Source organism: Echiichthys vipera, assembly GCF_963691815.1.
Source record: "Echiichthys vipera genome assembly, chromosome: 4".
Lineage (NCBI taxonomy): Eukaryota > Metazoa > Chordata > Actinopteri > Perciformes > Trachinidae > Echiichthys > Echiichthys vipera.
Genome location: NC_139829.1, coordinates 7,804,335 through 7,829,721, shown reverse-complemented (window position 1 = coordinate 7,829,721; position 25,387 = coordinate 7,804,335). Strand labels below are relative to the sequence as shown.

Here is a 25,387-nt window from a genome sequence, read left to right as displayed (position 1 = left end):
GCCACTTATATAGTTCCGGGGGCAGCCAAGTGTAAATTGGTGTGGGGGTGGTAAATGTGTGTATTGTATTTTAGTGGAGGTAATATGAAGTGTATTGGTGTATTTTCTCTGTCAGTGGATGTAGAGTAGGATATATATAAGTCACAGATGATGGGGTGCAGATACAGAAATAAAAACAATGGTGGGTTAAAAATGTTTTAGGCCAGGGATCCTGGAGAATGGATTCTTCCAGGGTAATAGGTTGACACCCTATAAATAGGCGCCATTTTGGCAACCTGGGGCTCTCTTTTGTTTGGTGATCGTGATGTGCCTATACGGATTGCCAAGGGCAATGAATAAAGAATCGCCTTGATGACCCACCTCAAACCTTGCCTATGGATCATTTTTTTGCTGTATCATCCGGCTGTAATTGTCGTCATTCTCACACACCCCCACACACACACACACACACCTTAACCAAACCAGAGTATTTCCATTAAGTGGGAACACGTCTGAGACGGAGAATCTGCGGCTGTGTGCTGCAAGTGTGAAAGAGAAATACCAGACTATCTTCGGACCTGACTCTCCTGACACTGTCCAGGGTTCATATGTGAACACAGCTCAGTATTCTATCTTTCTATCGTTTCTATTCTATCGTCTAACTTTGTGTCGACCAACTCCTAAGGGAAATATCTGTGTTTTTAACTGCCGAATGCTCCACTGTGTTCACCAGCAGTGTCTTTCTGCTGTAAAGAGCTGAAACTCACTATAAAGCTCCGTAGAGCTGCAGATTCATATAATAATTCTCTGTGGGTTCATGCGAGAAGTGTGCATATTTTGTGCATTTAGCAAAAATTTGCCCCCCCCCCCCCCACACACACACACACACAAATAGCTTAGACGCAAACACACCTTTTCCTTCTTGGCCTCAGACTAGGAAGATGTGAAAACAGGAAAGAATAAAACAAAATACATAAATGTCAACGACATGAAAACAAAATATCATAATTGATGGAACATGAGGTTATTTGGCTCACCTTCTCCTTATCAAGCTTTTGGACAAAGGAAAAAATGAAACGAAGCCATTAAAGACAGAAAACAAATATAAGGAATGGGGGACAATAAGTTAATGGTACTGTATGATGACGGGAAAAAAACTGTGATAACACAAACAGTGAATGACAACAGATGGTGAATGAAGGATCTAGTCGAGCACACGTGAGGATTTCAGTCAGCTCTGAGACGACAGTCGAGAGGAGAGGAGAGGAGAGTTATGGAAATGATGGAGGAAGTGATTTTGAAGAAAGCAAACCTTCTCCTGCTCCTCCTCACTGTCCTCATAGTCTGAGGAATCGTCCTACAGGAGGACAGACGGCAAACAACTTAAACAGTCACATAACCAACAGAACTAATTAACTACATTTTAGGAAAAAATATCTGCTCAGTGATGAATATTAAAGCTTTAGTGTATATCCGTATTTCACTACACTTTCCCAGTGTCTTCCTCTTTGTCGTTTTTGTGTTTTTGATTAGAGGAGACATGCTGTCCTTCGCAACAGCTGCGACAGCTCCGCTTTTTTTTTCTAGTCCCTCAAGTTTAAAATAGCTCATGCTTTTGTTCCTAACATCCACCAGAGAAACAGCAGCAACCTTAATGTTCTTCCAATATTTTACACAAAATACAAAATACAGGTATATTCATAGAATAACATTGGTCTTACCAAGACCGCCTCTACCACTAGTCTTATAAACACCTTTGTAATTATGAATTAAAATTCTCCTTTTCAACTTAATTTTGGTAAAAGCAGAACATAAACATACACTGCTGAGTCTAGATCACAAATACAGCACAAAAAACAAATTCTGGGTTGCAAAAAAAGGCTGATTTCTAGCAGGTTAATCAACATCACATCACTGGTCTCTGGGTCTGACCAACCGACCTTGTTCTCCTTCTCTTTGTTGTCAACCTAAAGGTGGACAGGACCAGTCAGGACAGGAGAGGACAGGGCAGATAAAGGACAGGACAGATAAAGGAGAAGCAGGAAAGCATTAGCTATCGTGCCTTTATGCAAAAAAGAATAGCTGTTTCTTACATGGCAGCACTTAAAATACAACATATTTCAGAACTTCACAACTGATAAGACTTCTGCTTTAAATTTCACCTGTACGGAAGTGAAATATCAGACAATCCGAGGACCAAAACGCCACAAATGTGACATCAAACCAGCCATTCGAAGTAAAGCTGGAGAGCAATAAGATTGAAAAGAGAGAGAATTGTTTTGTACCAGGCTAGTTTATATTTTATTGGAGGTTAAAGACAAGATGGCGACTCCCGTAGGTGAGGACGATTGGATCAAATTGAAAACCGGACCTCAACGTAGAGGCTATGCTCTTATCCCAACCACTGTAGCTACGTCTAACCCCAACATGAAACCTAATTCTGATCTTAACACTAAAACTCTTAAGTCTTAACATGTAAACAATCCCTTATAAAGGCCGCACAAAGTGTTCTTACTCTCATTCATACTCACTTCGTACTAAAAAACACTGAAAGTTGCAGTCCATCAGGTTTCTTCTCATCTTATTAATAAACAGCTCCCTTATGAAAGAAATCTCCAAGAAATATTACCGAACGAAAAACATTTCCCCTTTCCAACTACCACATGAGGACAGCATCAATAAAGATCACGATAAATAAAATAAAATATCCTCTGTTGCAGAGACTCTGAGACGAAAACGAAGGAGCAGCGCATTTAGCTGGCACATAACAGTACGTGTAGCTTCTCTCTAACATCCCATTTAACATCTGTTAAGATAACAGTAACTTTATCTATTAACCAGCGTGGTCGAGACTCTGCCACCCTTTAACTTTCTTCACCCTCTAATCCAAGTCTGCCTCTCCCCATCCCCTCTGACATGCCACAGACCCCCACAGTCTTCTGACAAACTAAGCCAATTTCGAAAAGCCATTAAGTGCCGGCTAAATACAACATTTTTATACACGATCGAGCTCAATTGTCTGGCAGCCCACTGTCTAGTCTATTAAGCGCTCACTAGAGGAGGGAGGCTGTAAATGTGTTAAGAGCTTTGCTAGCATGTGGTACCCGAGGCTTTATGGACGTCTTGGTATCAGGGATATGAAGGAATTTATCTGCGCTCAGTGGGAAGCAGCTGAGGTCTCCAAAAAGTGGCTTTATAACAGGCACAAAATCATTTAAGATGTGTTTAAAAAATGTTTTCCTGTGATCAGTTAATGTGTATGGGGCGGGCTTGACTTGGATCAAACTGCTAGTCAGACTTTAGATAGCCGTCTAAATTAACCTGAATAACTCAGCTCTTAATCCACAGTTAGCCTGGGTGGCTCACTTGTTTCCCTTATTACAAATGTTGAGATTATTATCATATAAAAAGTCCAAGATCTCAGGAAAATGACGCACAATTTTCCTTCCTCATTCCCTCTTACCTCAGATCCCTCTGAGTCTGAGCAGCCAGACTGGAGTTAAAATAGAAAAAAACAACAGGAAGAAAAGAAGGTGAGATGAGACAAGAAGAATGAGAAAAAAAGAGTAAAGGACATTTAACGAAATGATATGACAGTAATTCTATGTTTTTACCCACCATGTCATCCTCTCCTTCATTATCAGTGACAGCCTGGTGGAGATGGTATGGACATAAAAACAAGCAAATTATACAAAATGTAGGACAAAGAAAAATGCATAAGAGACAGTCGTGTTTGCTGTAAGGACAGGGCTCACATTAAGTGAGGCAGCACACGTTGTGACGCGCCTTAAATACACGGCGCCTCTGTCAGGGGTACGTTTTTATGCATAGAGCTATTCTTGGTAAAGTTCATACCTATTTTCTAGCAAGGACTTTTTTGCAATTTACTGTTCCTAAAGTCAATACTGGACTGGGAAAGAAAGCTTTTAGGCTGTCTGCACCTGCTGCATGTCAACAATCTACAGACTGGTCTGAAGCTTTAAAACACAGAAACACTGAACGAGTTTCAAAGTCCAGGCTGTCTGTATGTTGTTTTAGCAGTGATGTTCAGTGTTTTATCTCATCAATTTGAATGTTTTTCCGCGTGCTTTTATATTGAAACTCTGTGTTGCTGCTATTCTTGGCCAGGTCTCCCTTATAAAGAAAAAAATCTGGGACGTCAGTGAGACAAAAAATGTGGTTAGATAAAGGCTAAATAAAGTAATTCTGTCCAAACTGAACTGAGGGTTTGAGGTTATGACAGACCGACAGGTTGACCCACCTCCTCATCTAACTCCTCGGGTTCCTCCTCGTTTTCAAGCTTTTGGAAAGAAGCAACACCGCAGTAAAAAACACAGTATTTAAAAAAAAAAAATCAAAATACATAAATCATACAAGGTGGAAAGGATAACCAACGTTGATTGGTAGTGACAACTGGAAGTCTGGGAAGAGGAGAAGGAGGAGGAAGAGTTGATCTCGTTTACGTGTAGAGTGGGTTCAAAGTAAAAATAGACACATACGCACTACTGGGTAATGAGAGGTTCAGGGCGGGTTTTTTTTGCTTTAGTGTTTATTTTGATGTTTGTGTTGCAGGAGAAACAGGAGGAAAGAGGAGAGAGGGCAAAAAAAGAAACCTAGACATACCCTCTCCTCCTCAGCAGTTAACTGTGGAGAGAAACACACACTCATTCACACCTCACTGAAATGAATTTGTCATGCAAACGTGTGTGAACATGCACACACGTTTTTTTCGGCAAACAAATGACTAAAACAAGAACAGCAATTATTATAAAGCTTTTTTCCACTGTTATTATTTGAAAAATGCCACAGCAAGGCTACTTTAAATGAAGAAAGATTGAATAGTCAAGTGAATGTCGTTGGAGAAACACGAGGGGGAATTAACACACTAATTTATTCCCACACAAAATACAATGTTTTGTTTTTAACTTCTCCGAGGTTTCCACAATGCACATGGAAGGTTGCAACAACACAAAACGCTCTTTTTCTTCTTCTTCCAAGTTCCATTGTTTAGCGTTGAATCATAAAGCTAAGTTCAGCACAAACACAGAAAAATAAAGATTCCATTGCTGCATAGTGACCGATGAAACCAAATACATAAAAAATGGTTCCATTACAGTAATTAGGCCACACCTGGAGGACAGGGAGTTGACCCAAATACCTTTGTCTTTGTGCTGCAACACCAACAGGGTTCTAGCTTTTTCTACAGCACCAATTCAAGAAAAAACGATAGTGTGAACGTCTATACGATCACAAAGAAATCAAATTTAAAAACTCTAGATATTTTAAAATCCAGACGCGGTTTCCTTCCATTTTCTTTTTCTTTAACAAGCATCCCCTTCGCTTCCCACACAGCCACTCCTGCCCTACCTTCAAGGTCCAAAGAGATACAAACTCAATACATATTGATTCTTTTGTTGTGTTTTATTGAAGCAGCTGAAGAGAGACAGGAAATGTGGGAGAGTGCCAAGGACTGAGCACATATGGGGCACACGCTCTACCTGCTGAGCTAGAGGGCCGCCCCACTATGACACTGATTCTATATGAGAAAATAAGACACGGTATAATCAAAATAAACTAATGTTCGAAGGCTGTTAAAATAATCTATCGGCCACTGGCATTTCTTATAGAAGCAGTCTGCACAACTGTTTTAACACGTGTCAAAGATCTTTTTGGTTTCAGTTGGGCCATCAGGACATCACCTGCTTTTAACTGTGTTTCTTTGTTTTTCAAAAATGTTTTGATTGTATGTAAAGAACATTGAGTTGCCTTGGTATAAAATGCGCTATATAAATAAAGATACCTTGCCTTGCCCTGCCATCAGTGCACTTTGTTCCGTTGGATATCTAACTTAAATAGAAGGAGTCTCTGTCCTTGTGTCTGTCCTCTGATTTTCTCAACCAACGTTCAAACGTTCGACCTCACGCTTGCCGAGTGTGATGCTGCTGAGGACACAAGGAGTTGCAGTGTTGCGCGTGAAGTTGTATGGATGAGCGGTTCAACAGAAAGATGCGAGCAACAAATCAGACCATATAATCCAAGCCCCGAACACAGTGATTTCCTGGTTGATACAATAAAGAAGTTAAACAGGATGTTTTCACAGCATAATCAAACCTGTTTAAGGCCTGGTACAAGAAACATTCTAGTCTGTATGTTTAGGTCATATCTCCATGACAACACTGAGGTGGGTGAATTCTTTTGTACCAGGCTAGTTTTTATTTTATTAGAGGTTAAAGCTTATGAATAATTAGGGGCGTGGCCTCTTGAGTGACAGCTAGCCGCTGACCCTCACTTCTCCTTGGAGGAATACGTCAGCCAGATGGACGTATCTCCCTCCCCCCAACGTCACATACATGCCCTTTTTTGGCAAGAGGAAATGAGGCGGAGTTAAAGATGGCGACTCTCATAGGCGAGGACGATTGGATCAAGTTGAGAGAATGGACCTCAACATAGAGGCTAGGGCCATCTTTTATATACTCTATGATTTAAACAGATGCCGCAGTAGTGTTGTTAAACTTCTGCACTTAATTCTCTCTGTGATTTACATGAAAACAGAAGTGCCTTCATTTCAACAGTATCCTGGCTAGTGTGAAGTTTGAACTATTTGAAATAAAAAACATATATTTATATTTTCAGGGTTTCCATGTGGTGTAATTGAACAACAACACTATTTGTGAGAATCCTTACAGCCGCCGTGGGTCTAATACGACTGAGGCCAGTGCACAGTGGCGACAACATTTGCAATTCATGACAAATTTGCACACTTATTTGATGTTGTTGTTGCCATCTATGCTTTAAACATGAGTCACATGAGTTGCATCACCTGCTGACAGGGTGTAACACCAGTGTTTGTCTTTCACATCACATTTTCCCCCACAAATAGGATTAAAAGACCTCGAAAAATCTCTGTGGCCATGATTTAAAGCCACTGATGCAAGACAAGTGTAAGGTGTGTGTGTGTGTGTGTGTGTGTGTTCATGTGTTACTGCTCACCTGTTTTGCTCCCATCGACTCGAACATTTTCTCCAACAGGACCCGCATCTGTTGGATGTTGTTCATCAGCACGCAGGGCTGGAGGAGGGAAACAAGTGGTCAAAGAGACAGAAATTCAAAACGACGGAGGAAATGAATGAAAGTCAGACAAGAAACAGATGAAAAAAAGGCAATGACAGGAAGATGAAAGACACAAACAAAGAGAAAACAACAGATATAGACGTTGAAGAGTTACAGAAGTGAACTCAAATATTAATCTACTCCACAGGGAGTGCAGTAGCTTTCAAAGTGCTTGGTCTCTTTCCAAAAATGGGAGATGAGCTCAGAGTGAGGCGGTTTGGGAGCAATACTCACTATCTTCTCCTTCTCACAGTAGGAGGGAAAGCTCTTGGCCAGCAGGGCACAGTACTGCAGCAGCACTTTGGTGATCGTCTGTGGAAACAAGATAACGCACGCGCACGCACACACACACACACGCACACGCACACGCACACAAAACAGGTTTAGTCTGGGAACTTGTGGAATGATGACTCGTTTACTCCTCTAGTTTGATTTGTTTGGTCAGGTGAGGCTGTATTGAGCTCCAGTATTCACACCGTGGCCGCTGAAAAATGTGCGTCTTCTGCAAAAGGAGCAACATGCTGTTTGTTGGTAGCGTGGATTTCCTGGAAATGTGGGTTTTCTATATTTTGTGACAAATTCAGATCAGCTCGAATCAAGTCCTTAGTCTGTTGGAGCAAGTCTTCGTAAGTAAATCGTGACTGCATTAAAATGCAGACATGGAATGTAAAGTTTTATGCTTACCATATTTAGTAGTGACCACGGCCTTTATTTACCTCAGCTATAAAAGGAAACAGGCGTTTATCTGAAGCAGGCTTGTATCAGAGGCAGGTCTTTTTCTCTAATGCCCTGTGTTTGGTAAGTTTAATTGTTCATATTTTTGTAGAAAGTCTTCTTTTGATCTATTAAAGCTACTGCATTACGCTGTTAATACAAACTCAACACTTCCTGTATCTGTTTCAAATAAATAAATAAAAACCACTTCAGAACGTGTCGTAAAAAGCATGAATATATTGTCAAATTAAATTAAAGCGATGGAAATATATACATTATGCTTATTTAGCATTGACATAATGAAACAGCCACCAGGAGTTTATTCACCCTTTTTATGCGTTGTGTTGACCACACCACCGGCATTTATTTGACTCCAGGCTTTATTTGTACTGTTTAGAAACTTGTACTTTATTTGTGTATTTCCATTTTATTCTACTTTATTTTTCTACTCAACTATAATTCAGAGGCAAATATTTTTCTTTTTACTCCACATTATTTTGACAGCTTTAGTCACTTTGAAGATTTATTTAGTAATACAAGAATATAACTAATCTAATAAAAGATGATGCATCATTATAGATTAAGCTACACAGCTGTGTATTAAGTGGTAAAACATTGGCTCCAACTTTATCCTCTGCAACATTTAATAATTATAATCTAGAGATTATAATTAATCTAGAGATGTATGTTATTCTGAAATTGGACCTTCTAAATAATGAGTACTTTTGGTACTTTAAGTATATTTTGATGCTGATACTTTTATTTATAACAAAGTGGTTCTACACTGTAGTCTCGCTACTTTTACTTAAAGATACGAGTTCTTCCTCCAATACTAAGACATGACATTTAAATGCCTTATTTCCCAAAGTTGAAACAAGGATGTGATTCAGCAGTTCAATATTCTTGTATTCTTTACTGATATACTCTCATTTATCATGTTCAGGAAATTAAATTTGAGACTTGAATTGTTTTGCTTTCCAAGACTTTAAAATAACTCAAGTCTAAAGAATTAGTCGTGTGCAACTCACGTCTCAAGTCCCCATTTTTATGACTTATAAGTCCAAGTCTCAAGTCTACATCTGTGGTTACAAACGGAACAAACTGGATTTGTTGTGAGTGACAGAACTTGAAATGTAAATGTGTTTGTTGATGACCCTCCTGCCAATCAAATAGTGTAGGTGGCACTCGATGGACATCTTTTTTTTCCTTTCGGCTCGCTCTTGATGATCATTTTCCCCAGGCACTGTCCGTCCGTTAGCTCTCACACGCAACAAGCCAACTGTGTTTCTTTCCATTTTAAACAAAGCGCTGTTCTTGTGTGCCAGGAGAAGAAAACTTATCATGTTTCTTTTTTTTAACTTGCTGTTCACTCTTTGTATCTCATTTGACACTGAGTTGCCAGTTCAAACCTGCACACAAACTTTTCTGTACGTAACAACAAGTCATGCGTAATGTAACTGGGTTGTGTGGTACAGACCAGCATTCAGAGAATCAGTTAGTATAACTCTAAAGTGGGCAAAATGATTAAGCTTTATGATACAAGACAGCTATTATCGTTGTCTTTTTTACATGTAACAACAGCAACTAAAGATCCTGCAGACAAGAAGTTTTCTCCTCTCTGTTAAAGGCATACTTCACCCGTGGAAACATTAATCTGTATTGAAAGTGGGTCATATATGTCCTTCTTGACTGAGAAAATGCAGAAAGTGACTTTATGGCACTTGTGGATTGAAAACAACATCTCCCATGATGCACCTTGTCCTTGTGAACAACAGGCATGTCTTCTGCTGTGGCTGTAGCAGCCGCAGTAAACGCCCCCCGTTCCCCCCTTTAGCTACAGCTCCCAGTGACTATATTTCGGCTCATAAGGACCAGATCCCCTCTTCTTCCATTCTTCTTCCAGAGAGTACCTTTCGCCATTGTTGTTACTTCACTAGCTTCTTCCACAGCCCCTGTTATCTCATCTTAGCTTAGCTTAGCTTCTAAGTAAGATGGCGGGTGTTAGTTTTGATCTGTAGTAGGTCTGTAGCGTCAGTGGGTCCGACCCCCTATAGGCAGTTTAAAAAATGATGGCGCGATACACTTTCTTCTTCTTCTGGATTTCCAGCATAATAGATCCCGGAAGGCAAGTTGCTGCCATCCACAGTTCATAGTTATATCCATTATATTATATCCACAGGAACAGTCTGGTTTCCCCCAAGGACTGCAACAATAGCTGCTTTGATGATTTTCAATGTAGGGTTGCCGCTCAATTCGCGTCTATCACATTTGGTATGAACACCCCTTAACACCTCAAGCTTTAAATGACGCAAATCCTGGCAGCATTTAAAGCAGGAAGCTTTAGAGGTAGATACAGCTCTATCCCATCTCAGGGGTAAATGAGGGGATATGAGGGAACTTTAATGACAATGGCGAACGATAATACTGAGATGACTTTCAGAGCGATTCAATGAACAATAAAAACACTGACACTGGCGTTCAGCACGTCCTGGGAGGCACCAACATGAACCAAATGACAAATATAAACTATAATACTATTGCAGTAATGTGCTGAAAAAGAGAGCAGTGCACTAACAAAAGAGCGAAAGCAAAGCTGGGATCGAGGGACCAGTCCTGAATGATCTGAAGCTTCTTGTTTTATGCTTTATTGCATTAGTTTGGGTCTTTTATTGTTTGTCTGTGGTTTTGTTTTGTTTCCTCTCCATTGTTTTATAATTTTATGCATTTGCAAATGAGCCAAGGCTGCAAATGCTGTTGGGTTATGCTACATACTTGTCCGTATACAAATAAACACTAAATAAATAAAAAGTATTTGTGAAAGTTCAATGAGGTAATGAAATCCGTCTGACGTGTTTGTAGGGCTTTCAGGAAGCAGACGGCGCCTTTCGCTGAGAAAAACGATCATGTTTGTTTACAATATAAACTCCACAGGGTGCTTTTAAATAAATCACTAATTTAATTCATCAGTTGTGTTGGTGACTCGGGGACAGGACCTCACAGTGTCTCGGGCTCTCTGTGAGAGATTTCCCTACTTTCCGCTGACTCAGTCAGATGGCCCTCTTACACTCATGCATTAAACATGGGGCCTGACGGCCGCCTGCATTACTTTGCATGGTTTCCTCTCGTTGGACGACTCTGTCTCTCCCTTTATTCCTTTTATGCAGCCGTCTGTCTTTTACTGTCAACTCAAACTTTTTTCCAAAATGAACTATAACTATGCCCGCCTGGAGGCAGAGTAGCAAGAGAGAAAGGATAAGAGAGGGAAAGAATAAGGAATGGGAGGCTGACAAAGACAAACTGGGTAAGATATGTAAAGAATATATATATATAGATGGCAAAAACATCTGAAAGCAAAGAAAAGAAGAGATGGTGGGTGCATAGGGGGACGAGATGGTAGAAGAGTAGATGAAAAAATAAGCAAAAGACTAAGACGGGGGGAGATGAAAAGTGGAGAGGCAGAGAATGAAAAGAGAGTTGAGGGTTGGGAACAGAGAGATGGACAACTCAGAGCCATGACTTACATTAGCCATTCTTTTGTTAATGAGTCTCATATTGATCCAGCCATCGCACACGCACACACTCACGCGCACACAAATATATGCCCACACAACTCTTCTGCAGAGCAAGGTTTGTTAGACTTAATAGCTTTGCCTAAAAGCAACTGCCGTAAATTCAATCTGAAGAAAGAAATAAGACATCAAAGATTTAATAACAATACACTGCACTTTATACTTTAACCAAACAAATACTTGAAACTCAAAAAGCATTAAACAAAGAGTCCCGTCAGTAAAGCTCTTGAGATGACTCACGATTTAAATGTAAAAAAACACTTGTTGATAGCGACACCGGTGTCTGTTACTGAACTGGAGGCAGCATCCTGTTGCCCGCCCTGACATCATCATGTTTAAAGTGTGAATGTTATTAGAATCATATTAAGATAAACACTAGATTACTGTTTGCAAATCCCTCCATCAGCCAACGCCACGAATCAATTTACAAGCAAGTCACGGTGAGCTAACGTTAGACTGTAAGCTAACATTAGCTAGCCAGCTGTAACTTAGCTAAGCTGCGCGGATCTGGCGCTGATTGCTTCTTAATGTTAGCTAATAAAAGTAATTGTAAGTGTCAAATTGCTAACTTCAGGGTTGGCCAGCAGAACTATGTCCTCCCTGTTGCACTCTATAAACAGATTAATTCGATAATGAATATAATCGTTAGCCAGACATTTTTTTTTCAAATAATCTGATGAATTTTTCCTCGATTAAATTATTAAGTTGATGTCTTTAAATTGCTTTAATATTTTGACTGACAGTCTAAAATCCAAAGATATCTAATGTACTATACCGCCCTACAAAGGCCCTAATGCAGCTACTACGAAAAAACAAGAATAAAACCAATAAAAAATGACTTCAAAGTTTGTTTACTGTCCCAACAAATTAATAGTTTGCACATCTATGATGGATTATGGTTTTACTGACATGACACAGTGTCATAAATATACAAATTAATACTAACTTTCAGGCCAAAAACTGTGCCGAACTCATGCTGTTATTGATCTCGTAGTTATTGCATTTTAGGATAGTATAATGTAAAACAAGGAAGAGCAGTATATTTAAGAAATGTATTCAAATATTTGTAATGTTTGCTTGAAAAATTACTTCAACAATGAACCGATTAATTGTTTGAGATTCAGCTCTGTGGAATGAGGCAACGTTTTCATTCATTTCCAAATTCCCAAAATATTTTTTTTCCTTCTAAATCGGCTGACCTGATCTATCAACAAAAACAGAGCTTGTGCTTATAACATGTGCTTATAATGTATATGCGTAACATGGCGTCTGTCTGAACAAACATGTCCACACAGATCCCAGAGAGACATAAGATATGTGGTCCATGAGTCGTACAAAGAAGACAAACGGATATTAACAAGGATCCCGTGTGACAGATCTCACCTTGGCAAAGCGTCGGTTATAATGGCCGGCCACAGCGGGGTCGGGGCAGTCCAGCTTCTTGATGATCTCAAAGCTCTGGTTGAGCTGAGTGAAGATGTCCACGACGGAGCTGGAGAACAGAGCGTGCTCAGACGTCTGCTGGAACTGCAGGTGGAGGGAAGGGGCGGAAGACAGATTGAAAAGTTTTAGACGATTATTTCTTTCTTTTCTTAAATCAGAACAGCAGCTGCGCTCTATTTCCTGAAGTTTTGTTCCTCACAACCACCTCCTCACTGGCTCAGATGTCTTCTCCGTCTCTACTTTTCTATAATGAAATAATCACTCAAACCCTTTGTTATTTGTTTACTTTGCTACAAAAGCCGGGCTCTTATGTAATTACTGCAATTTCAGGGCACTCTGACTATAACAATTATTATTATTCATTTGACATGACTGCTGGTTTGGGCATAAAGGGCTTTATTGAACAGTTGCAATGCTCCTCTGATTGGTTATTTGATTTGGCCGTGAAACATCATCTCACGTGAGCTATTCTGTTTTGATTATCTATATTTCAAGTTAACATTTTTATAGCCTGGTTAGATCTTGTTTATATTAGTCCTCGCAGTTTGGCGTAGTATTCAATGAAACTATTTCGTCCAAATTACCAAAGTGAAGGCATGGTCATCTTAGTAGGCACGCACACGCACGCACGCACGCACGCACGCACGCACGCACGCACGCACGCACGCACGCACGCACGCACGCACGCACACACAATGTACGTAATAGTTTTATTAAACAGTTTCTGTTTAGCAGATAAGATACACGTTAGGACCAGCACATGTTTCTTGTCACCTCAGGGAGCCTAACTGAACTCTGTGTTGACTGTTGTTGTTGTTGTCACCCCCTTCTAGCCAATTAGGGGCGAAAAAAGGCGGACCTTCTTTCCCCTACCATCCTGGGAAAAATCTTTTTCGTGCAAAAATAAGCTACCTGAATTAAATAGCCTATTTTCATTGATGGGTTTTTAACCCCTCTACTGTCTAAACTACATTTTACTGTCTATCTATACTTGTAGATGTGTTGTGTAACAATGGTCATACAGCGCAGCGCAACCCTATGTGCCTGCTCTGCAATCATGTTTTCTCGAATGAGGTTGAGAACCACTGGCTCTAAAACATCCTTACAGATTACAACTCTCCTGCTATTGGTGGCATTTAAGATATTAAGGTAAGCCTGTGAGATAGTTTAGGCAGCCAGCTCAACATGGAATATAACATTTTTCCAAAGCACATGCTCAATATTCAGCAATGTCCCTATGCTATCAGAAAAAAATAGCTCGTAAATTTCTGTGAAGTGTTTTTAGCGTCTCATAAGCCTTCACAAAGCCAGCACTGAAGGGAGTGCAACTGTCTGCACCGGCCACAAAGAAGAAAAAAGAAAATGTAACATGAGGATTGTGTATTATGCATGAATTATAAATCTGGAGCCTTGCTGAAATTGTCTGCTGTGGCGCTGGAGTCTTGATTGAAAATCAATATAGTTCTTAGGGATTTTTCTAAAATTCATTCAAAATATTTTGCATGTTTTATAAATTCCGTATGAATATTCAGGGAAATTATTTTGACACACGTAGACTATTACGTGTATTCTGGATTTTATTTAATTTTTTTTGAGGCCTAATCAACAGGTTCACAGAAGTTCCATTGCTCGTTCCATGCAGCACACATCCATGGCAGCAACAGACTAGTAAATTTACAATCTAATGACAGAATGAAGAGAAAATAAGGCACAAAAGCATTTCAGATTTTTTTGGAAAACCACCCCCAGTGAATAAGAACACTAGTACCGAAACCACGACAACAGTAAGCAGCCCGGCAGGCCCAGCACCCGCAACCCAGCCTAGCGTGATAGACGAGCCTTTCCAGCCAACATTCCAGTTTCAGATTTCCTGCACAGCGTGGTGCTAATGAAACGTTCTAACGTTCTGTGGCACCGGCTCGGTACTTGGAACTCCAGCTGCTGAAGGGAGGGCCTAAGTGTGTCACAGTCCAAGATGTAGCATCTTGTTTTACAAAGCCCCAGCCACAAACAAGAGCCATGTTTTCAGAGACAGAAAAACGGATTATCAGTTCATCGTCCCCTCGTGAGACTTTACCTCCACGACCTCAGAGCGCACCTCGACATTTATTCACCTGTAACCATGGCGCCCTGCCTGTAGCTCAGAGTAAGTGCATGTTGCCGCCGTGCACTTTCGTCCTGTATCGATTTATGCAGTTTAACGTCACTATAAAGTATAATATAATAATAATGTAATAATGTAAATAATGTTTATATAATAATGTAAACAGTGAGGGATATTTTATACTTGGGCTGTGGGTGACAGAATGAGAAAGGTCGGGTGGACATGGTTTTCTGCACATAATGTTAGTTCAGTATTCAGTGGCTGCACGTGTTTCTTGATGAGCGTGCACACAAATGCGCACATTTTTCGCTCCCCTGCCCGCCTCAGCCCAAATTCTGGCCAGAAAAAAACCTGATCAGTAAGGCATTGCTGATCTGAAAGATTGTGTTCCCAAAAAGTAGGTCTTCTCTAATGACCAATAAAAACCTTTTGAGTGCACAGCAGTGAACACTCAGAGTGTTCAGTGCCGACCCGGACTTCAAGTCTGTTCGGCTCTGAAAAAAAGATCTTAGAGCAACAGCAGAGTGCCCTGGAGATAAAGTGCAGCTTCAGGACAAACAGGAGGTGGAGAGAGAACACTTGTCCATCATTCTGATAATCTGGGCCTGGCTGGCCAAAAAGCAGAACGTGGATGAATCAAAGCATCCTTGAACGAAAGGTCATGAGGCTGACGCTGTCTTTCACTCTGTGTGGAAAAGCTTCCTCTCCACTGCAGAGTTTGTCTATCGCTGTTGCACTTTTGCTCCTTTTCTTCAACGCCATCAACCACAAGCGGTCAGGAAGTAGCTGCTAGATGCGCTTTGCTGAATATTTAAGAAGGTGTTATGATAAAATAAACCAGCTTTTAATCACAAGCAGCTGTTTATATTCAGCTGTGTGATTATTTATTAGGATTTTTTCCTTTTACATTTCTTTCTTGAGATTTTTAGTAGGTGAGTCACCTTCTATTACCTTTCATATCCTCTCTCCAATTTCTTCCTGGTTGTGAGTCACAGTTCTTGAGCGTTTGCAAATAAAAATAAAATGAGTACATTACATTTATGCAAGATTTGTGTTGTGGCACTGGTCGTAATAGCTTAGATCACAAACATAAAGAGTCATCTCCGCTAACTGAATAGCCTGCAAATTGTTCCTTTTATTGCCTTAAATTAAATTCCGGTGCCTGGTGAAGCAATTTTCTTTGTCTGCAGGGAACAAGAAATTTAAACTTCAGAGCAAAATTGTAAATTTTCTTTCAACAAGGAGACTGTTGATGCACCAGAAAAAAAGAGATCATTGGCAAAATTGGTAAACCAAAGCATGTTTTGTTCCGTTACTGACTTCCTGTTGACGTGTATAACTCAAACAGAAACAGTGCCATTTTGAACCACCTTATTTAAAACACTTGTGTGCTTCCTTTAAAGAGATTCTACCCATTTTTAATCCAGCTCTGTGCCATGGTAATGTGGGCGTTGTGTCCAGATGAACAATGGACCTCTAAAACTTGCCATTAGGATTAATTCATTGTTGGTTTTGTTTTCAGCAAGTTTATTGACGGAAGAAAATAATAAAAAGTAATACATTGTGTGATGATTTACATTTATTTATTGGTGTTAAACTAAACTTAACTTAACTTTTGTAACCATATACTGTTTTAACGGCCCAATTTAGCTTCATGTTTACAATAGACGTTCAAAAGGACGCTGACACCGGTGAATTAGCCGCGTGCTACCCTTGGGCCACCTCGCCGTTAAGCTGGGGTAGCCACAAGTTGTCAGGGCGCCTCTCACGTGCTTGCGTTCTTCCCCCTTGGCCTGTGAGCTGGTGGGTCTGTTATCAGCTCTGTGTTGCAGTGTTCTGATAACTCCAAGCTTGTGTTCCAGGGGGTGGTGGGAGTCAAACAGTAGATTTAGATCTGTGTGAGTGGGTTTTCTGTATAAACCAATGTGGAGGCTCCTGTCATTCTCCATATGGACGTCACAGTCTAAGAAAGGAAAACTATAAGTCGAAACCAACTTCCCAGCAATAACTGTCACTCTAGCGACGGTCGTTGGCACTTGGAGCACAAAGGGTTCCAGTGACATCATCGGACTTGTGAGAGGTTAAATACCTGGATCTCCACACCAGTTAGTTGGACCAGTCCCAGCCTGGTCAGATGCGTACATGAACTGATGAAGCCTCTTGGATGAGAGGTGAAACGTCTTCCTAGACAAATAACCAAGTCCAGTTGCTTTTGATTGAAATTTCTTTGGGGATTTCAAAATTAAGAAGAAATGAAATAAAGGCAAAAAAAATGGTTGTAACTAACTGGCCCACAGCAACATTTTACTTCATGCATGATGAAATTGGTGAGCTTTTGGATTTGTTTGTCTATTTATTACCATGTTTTTGATTCCCTAACCACAGCCACTACTTCTGACTTTGTGTAGTTTCCTGGCACACAAAGAGCTCCAGGACCAGATCTGTTCATTTCACTGGCACCCAACTGTGCTGCAAATACAAGTTCTAAAAACTAATTTCATAAGTAAACAAAAACATATCTGAGCCCTAAATGATGAAGGATAGACGCACGCTGAGCCCAAAACTCTCTGCTCAGAGTCGTTTTTCTGACTATGAGGCTGTCCGCGTTCTGGCTTTCTGTGACTCACCCCTTCCCTCTTGTCCCTCTCCAGCGCCCCGTGCATGAACTCCATCGACACCTCCTCGTTCTCAGCCAGCCAGGCCAGGACGAACTGGAGGAACCACCTGGAACAACAGCAAAACTCTGTTATTAACCTTCCCTTAATAAAATCACCCATTCAATTATCAATTAAATACCTTATTATTATTATCATTACTCTGTCGTCTATTTTTCTAGTGTCCAAACCCAGTGAGGCGAGATTTCAGTGTGTGAATGTATGCATTATTGTGTGTGTGTGTGTGTGTGTGTGTGTGTGTGTGTGTGTGTGTGTGTGTGTGTGTGTGAGTGTGAGTGAGAGAGGAGACAGAGTAAGGGTGGTATAAATGAGTGAGAATATGTGTGTCTTACGCAGGATACTCAGGCACAGTGTCCGTGAAGGCGGGTAGGTCCTTAACATACTCGTTGTAAAGCCACTTGACCTTGAAGTGCAGGTTCATGTAGTCAGCAGTCTTACAGAGTTTATGCTTCTCGTGTTCTGTAAAAAAACACACACACGCGCACACACACACACACACACACACACACACACACACACACACACACACACACACACACACACACACACACACACACACACACACACACACACACACACACACACACACACACACACACACACACACACACACACACACACACACACACACACACACACACACCAGATTTATCTCTTGAGGTGTGCTAGAGCTGTTGAAAGTTTACAGTCTCCTGGTGAAGAGTAACGACATTTCGCTTCACCCATGAATCTTTGAATCATCTTTTTGTGTAAAATGTACAGTTGATATTCAGAAAGAGTAGTTTTATAATCCTGTGCAACATGGTCTATATCTGTCTATACCTGTCTGCCTGTCAAGTCAAAGGTTTTCTATTTTTGCCTCAAATATTGAGCCTACAGTAAAAAAAAACATTTCTATTAGCTTTAATTACTCTCTAGGTAGCATTACATAATCGTCTTGCATTGCCAGACCACATTACAGCACTGCAGTATGGTCTGTTATAGCAAACGGTAACAGGGGAACAATTACCTTCACAGGTGTTATCAATAAAAAAAAAATTTCCAAAAAAGTTTGTGAATCTCTGCTATGGATGACCAAATACACATTACAAATCCACACTGTTACACACACACACACACACACACACACACACACACACACACACACACACACACACACACACACACACACACACACACACACACACACACACACACACACACACACACACATACACACACACACACACACACACACACACACACACACACACACACACAGTCTTACCAGCGTCGAAATCAACGCAGCGGATGCGAAATGTGGCGGGAGCTGAGATGGCAACAGAATTACAAAACAAAGCAATGAGAGTTCAGAGAACAGAAGAAGCAGGTTTGATAAAGCAAAGAGTGACATGAGAATGGAAGAAAATAATGTGAGAACACAGTTATAGACGGGTTGTAAGGTAGACTAGACAGAAAAAAAGCCTACGGTATAAATGGGTCTCCTTGGGGACTTGTCAGCGACAAAACAAAAAAACTATTGGACAGAGTGCTGACTAAAGACTGCTACAAAACTCTTTTTCACAGGCTTCTGTGTGCCACAACTTTTCAGGAGACTTTAGTTTCTACAAGTCTAACATTCACACAGTCAAAGGTCAGAATATTGAGAAGCTAAGCAGGTTTGGGACTGATGAGGACGGCTCACTAACTTAAAACTCAAAAGCATATCTTTCAGTATAATGTGGGGCCTCCCAGAGGAAATCAATCACGTTATAAACTCAAAACTATCAGTTTCTCACAGTGTTGGAAACTTTTGGCAACAGTCTGAGAACAGGCCCAGACCCAACGCCCCTTAATTCATTTTCATAGCATTTCAAAGTTTTCATTGACGTTCGTTTCAGTGACGTAGTGTTTTTGACATCATAATTATGGCAGATTTTTTTCCCAGGTTGTTTCTCAGATGATGTTAAACTTTGACTTCTGATCGTATTTTGCTATCAGCTACATTACGTTTATCTATAATCTCACCGTTGTTCCAGCGGTAGTGGTTGACTTTATGCAAAACTGGAAGCGAAGATGGAAAGAGAAGAAAGAGAGTTGATGGAGAGAAGAAAATAAAGTGTGCAGAAGAAATGGCAAAATGGCGGCAAAGTTGTTACTCTTTCTCTCTCACACACAGATAAACACATTGCACAAAGACAAACACAGTATTACCCTCCAGGGCATATTTCATGTCCTGAGCAAACAGCCTCCACATGACCTCCGTGCTGACTTTACCCACGTCGAGTTCCTGAGGAAACCTAAGAGTTCAGACACACAATAAAAATATTAGTTTATCTGCTTGGGTGAGCATCCTTAAGCAAGTGGGATATACACAAACACACAGTAGCTCGGGGGTTTCTCAGACCTTTACTGCTTGAGACTAATGGAAATAGGCTGATATCAATATTTTGCTTTCAGCTTACTGTGCTTACATTCATTAAAGCGATAACAACTTTAAAATATTACGTTAAATGTGACCTGAAAAAACAATTTTCCTAAAAATAAGTTGAAACAATGTGTTTAAATATCCAATGACTTTTAAAATCATTCAAATATAAACTGCACCGACTACTGCCCATGAACTTTTGTTTTGCAAGTACAAAATTATTCTTTGAATAATAAAATGCATGCCAATTTGAAAAATAAAGTGGGTAAAAATAGGTAGAAACGAAAAAAAGAGACGAAAAAGTGATTTGAGTAATTTAAAGTACTTAAAGTAATTATTGTGATATGATGAAAACAGAGCCATGTTTCAGTATACCTATGTTCCCCGCTTTGCATGTGACCGGGGAACATCTGACCTTTTTTAAAAAAAAGGGTCTGATGTTTCCTGCATGACACAGAAAGGGTCCTATATTCTCTGGTCTGCTATTTTTTCCACAATCAGTGCCAAATTCCCTGGCAAATAGGCCTATGTAGACCCTATCACTACCCTGACCGGGGAACTAGGACTCTTTTGGGGAAAAAGGGTCCTATGCGTCCTGAGCAGGGAACATAGGGCTCTGGGAACATAGGGATTACCCCACGTAAGTTGTATGAGCAAAGTGTCTTGTTTCTCTTTGTTTACTGCCAGGTTAATAAAAAGAGAGGTTGGATACAACACATCAGGTAAGATAATACGTGTAGTGGAACATAGCTAAGTGAGCTAGCTAGTATATTGTGTGAGATGAGAGATGTAGTTCACTGAGCGGCTTCACACAAAACAAAAGTAAGTTTTGCTACAACAAACCCACTGCGTACTGTGACTTTCATGACATCCAAAATGATCTTTTAAATTTACCAACATCATATGTGTAATTCATGGCATAGTTCAAACGGGATCAAAAAATCATTTATCCCTCTGTTCGACAGAGGAGACTTCACCTCTCTATTTCAAAAAACATGTCAAGGCTGCAGCTCAGTTCACTCCTTTTCAAAGGTAAAAAAATCTATTATGTAGTAAAAAATGAACCAACGTTTCACTGTTAACTCATCCCACAGTTACAATTTACCCAATAAGAGGTAATAAAAGTGAGGACTGACTGGTTGATGATGGGTGTGTAGGAGTTCTTGTCCTCCTCAATAATGGAGACGATGAGCGTGATGAGTTTAGGCCAAAAGTCCAGATTCTGGATGCTCGGGCCCTGCTCCTCCTGCTGGTTCTCCTCTTTCTTCTCCTCCTCCTCCTCCTCTTCTTCCTCTTCTTCCTCATCTTCATCTTCATCCTCTTCATCCTTTTCCTCCTCCTCTCCTATCTTTTCCTTCTTTTTCTTCTCCTTCTTCTTCTTCTTCTCTGGCTCAGGCTGCACAAAGGAAAGAGACAGAAGTGATGTGTTAATGATTTTTTTTAAACCACACGTTGAGTAATTCAATTCAATTCAATTCAAAAAACTTTATTTGTCCCCGGGGGGCAATAATGTCCGGCACTTGCAAAAAGAAACACAAGCTGTTATGAAATGAGCATCGGCACAGAAGAAAAAACAAGCTTTATTGCTCAAGAGATGTAATAACAATAAATGATCTGCACTGAATAATTAACAACAATAATTACAATATTATTCCTCCACTATATTGATGTGTTTTGGCTGTGTGACAAAGTTCTGCACACTCCATAAAGCTGAAAAAAGAGACCTTTCTTGACAATCATTGTTAATTTATACAAAACGCAGGCTGGTTTGACTTCAAACACATTAAGACATTCATTTTTTCCAGGCACAGATTAAAACATTTAGTGTTCTCGAGATAATTCTTCAAGTGATAGACACTCAGTTTTTAATTAGTGCACCAATTAAGTCTAAACCAGCATGCGCTGTTTGTACAGAGATTAATATGAGCAGTTGGAGGAGGAGAGTCAGATCCTGTTTGGACTTGATTTATATTAACTATAACTGGAGCTTATTCATAGAACAACTCCAGGATGTTAAAAGTGTTTGCTGTTTCCACTCCAACACAGTGACAAAACATCAAAAAACATGCCCTTGCTGCATCTCATTCCCCTGGGTGCCTGTCAGATTGAGCCAGTTTCCTTTATGAATCCTGGACAATGTCCGACGAATCAGGTGCGGACATTATCTGAACTTTCTCACATGCAGCACACAACAGGAGATGTTCGTGTGCAAAGGGCGGACACTCATTAAGCAGGGGCTGAGGCAGTTCTCCCCCAGAAATGATCCAGACATTTGCGTTCTCACATACTGCTCCTCTAATGTCTTGATAATTTCAGGGTTGCAATTATAGTACATGTGTGAAAGGAATTATACTGAGACTCTTACATTAGACAACTATTAGATGATTAAATCCAGATGGTAAGAAAGGCACAGATCAGCTGAACATCTACTACAGAGGCTCAAACATATGTCTGATCAGCAACTCACTGGTTGAACGGCGGGCTGGAACTGGCGGTTGAAGAGCTCCAGACAGTTGTTGAAGATGTACTCGTATGTGGAGTTCAAGCAAGCCTTGACGCAGTCTCGCACCACATTGGCGGCCCTGGGAGGACTCTGCAGCTCCAAGACCTGCACGACACCAGACTAGTCAGACATACAGTCATGCTTTCATAAGCCATAAAGTAGGTAAATATAAAAATATTATCGTATCAGTTTGATTAATCTAGAATATACCTATAACTCTTCAGACAATAGAGATAAAGCTGTGATCACCGGACATTTTTGAGGATTCGACAGATTTATTTCGAAATAATAAATAAATAACCACAAAGTGTGAGTGGATTATTACAAATACATCAATAGAAATAGAATAAACAGAATGTAATCGGAAATTGAGGCCAAAGTGTAATTCAAAGCTTTTTTTTTGCTTCAAATCAAACTGAAAAAGAAAACAGATGTGTGTACGTGCAGATCCACGACCTTTCCTCTGTCCTCCACTGTGGAATCAATCTTCTCATAACAGACTGAACTCAACAGCACCATCTCCCTCTGAGAGACATTAGTCAGAGGCTGCAGTCAATCCTGTCACACTGCACATCAATTCTATGTGAGCGTGTTTCTACTCCTACAAAAATCACCCCGAGGACCAAAAAAACACACAAAATGCTGCCAATTTGTGGTGGCAGTTTGACTTTAGTGTATGATTTTCTTTGATCATCTTACTAAATCAATACATATGCCTAATTCTAAAGTAAATAAAATAATGCAATCTCTACTGTAGTGTTTGGTTTGATGATTTGATGATATTTGAGCTGATGTTTAGTTTCTACCTTCATTCTGAAGAAAGTGATGCTGGTGAGAAGATCCACGGTTGACTTCAGGTCATGGAGACGGGGCTTGCTGCTGGCCGGGAAGTTGTTCTGCAGACAACACACAAACAAACATGCTCACACCATTTATTCTTTAGATGGCAAGGTTTAGCTTTCATTTAGGATTAAAGGGATATTTCAGATATTTGGGATTGGGCTTGTATGAGTTAATTATGCATAGTCAGTGTATTACCTACGGAACATGTAAATCCCTATCAGTGTAAAGCCCTATATGGACGGGATTTGTTTAATGTGGGAGGGGTTACTCGATATATGCACTACATCATCTTCCTGTCTCCCTGTAGTTTCCTGATATCATAAATCAAGTAAACACAAAACCAATATTGATTATCTAAAAACAGAGTGCTTCTTCAAGTGCCTCCATGCCCCCAGAGGGTCGTATTCAGACAGGATTAGTTTTACCTGAGGGATTCTTTCCGGACCGTTTTACAGAAGGTGAGAATAGCCGTATTTTTACTGACATTCTCTTGAATAATTACTGACATGGCTCATTCGCACAGGTCCTCTGGTAAAAATGACCTTACCCCATGTCCCCACATTAAACTAATCCTGTCCGAATAGTGCTTAGGTGTACCTTTCTGTCAGACGGTCTTTACCTTTGGGACTACATTTTCTCAACCGTAGACATTCTGTGTTCTTACGCATAAGCGCAGGAGTTGATCTGTGGCGGTGTGCGGCACTACTGCATTTAAGCGTAGGAACATGGAAGTTCTACGGTTGAGAAAATGTAGTCCCAAAGTAAAAGACTGTTTGACGGCAAGGTAAAGCAGTGAAAGTAATCTAAAGCATACACTTACAGAGATATAGATTATTTTATATGAACCTTTTTTAGGTGGCTAAAATGCGTATAGCTGCTGCTCTTCATCCACAGCAGAACTACAGCTAAATGAAAAACCCGCCGTGACCCCAGAATAATCTTACGAGAGAGGAAAATGAGCAACAACAGAGCAGCTGAGCAGAGAGTATTTTTAACATAAAGAGCATGTAAGAAGCGCATTCTTAAATAAGCCAGATGACAGCAGGAGGTGGTAAATTATTTGTTAAAGACATATGTTTCAGTTTGTGACAGACACTTAGTTATAGTGCACATAAAAGGGTTTTCAAATCTTTAAAAAACCTGGGAGACGTGGGAGATTTTAATCGCGAGAACGTGCACACACCAGATGATTCGGTCAGGAATCACACACTTGGCTTTATCCTAAACAATTTTGCAGCGGTGATTCAAGGGATTTGGGAACTCACAGAAACTTGTGTGATCAAAAACAGGAGGCTGACTGTCATCGTCAGATGGTTGCACTTGTGTGCACTGTGGACTGGATCTACAGATCTGTGTGTGGTGAAGAAAAGAATAAGAGACTCACTCTGTACATGGAGAGGTCGATACGCAGGGAGTTGTGCAGCTGATCCAGAAGCTTCACAAAACGATCTCTCTGTTTGGAAAGAGAATGTTGTACTTGTTCACACAGCGGGGAGGACACAGACATAAGCAATTTGCAGCCTGTTTGAATAAGCCTAAGAGTGTGTGTGAATATGAGTGTGCTGTCTAGCACCATGGACGACAACAGAGAGGCTAAAATGATGCAGAGAAAAACAAATGTTTTGCTTCACAAATATAAAGAAACAGAGACACAGTTCTTCTGCACACGCCCAAAATAAAAGAACATTAGAGCTACATGAATTTTTAAAATGATGATGAAAAGCTTTTTTTTTGTGTTGAATGAACACAGAAGTCTCAGTTACATGCTACCATCAGAATCTGTTAACCCACACTGAACTAAAATGACCGTTGTGTGATGTTTTACATGAACACAGATGGTTCTTTCACATGACTGTATATGTGCAATCAGACTGGATATCCAACTTGAACACACACCACTAGACGCAGAACAGAAGATATACTTTGAGTTATGTTTCAAAATATTCAACCACATTTGTGATATTGTGTATGGATCGGTGTAGCCACACTCCCAAATGCCTCTTAGTCTGGGCCCTCTCACTTCATTTTTGATTTTCATAG

The 25,387-nt window shown here is 40.3% G+C and overlaps 1 protein-coding gene across 1 annotated transcript in view; it reads right to left on the bottom strand.

Annotated features, from left to right (window-relative positions):
• Positions 1-25,387, bottom strand: part of LOC310945592 (protein unc-13 homolog B-like) — a gene marked incomplete at both ends in the record, with an annotated part of 78,273 nt that overhangs the window by 23,405 nt on the left and 29,481 nt on the right. Inside the window, 10 exons of the mRNA XM_083911732.1 lie at positions 6,970-7,047; positions 7,324-7,401; positions 12,756-12,899; positions 17,547-17,643; positions 17,927-18,053; positions 19,788-19,873; positions 21,138-21,397; positions 22,469-22,609; positions 23,311-23,400; positions 24,732-24,800. Of these exons, the coding sequence (XP_083767858.1) occupies positions 6,970-7,047; positions 7,324-7,401; positions 12,756-12,899; positions 17,547-17,643; positions 17,927-18,053; positions 19,788-19,873; positions 21,138-21,397; positions 22,469-22,609; positions 23,311-23,400; positions 24,732-24,800 (1,170 nt within the window). The remainder of the gene's footprint in view (positions 1-6,969; positions 7,048-7,323; positions 7,402-12,755; positions 12,900-17,546; positions 17,644-17,926; positions 18,054-19,787; positions 19,874-21,137; positions 21,398-22,468; positions 22,610-23,310; positions 23,401-24,731; positions 24,801-25,387) is intronic.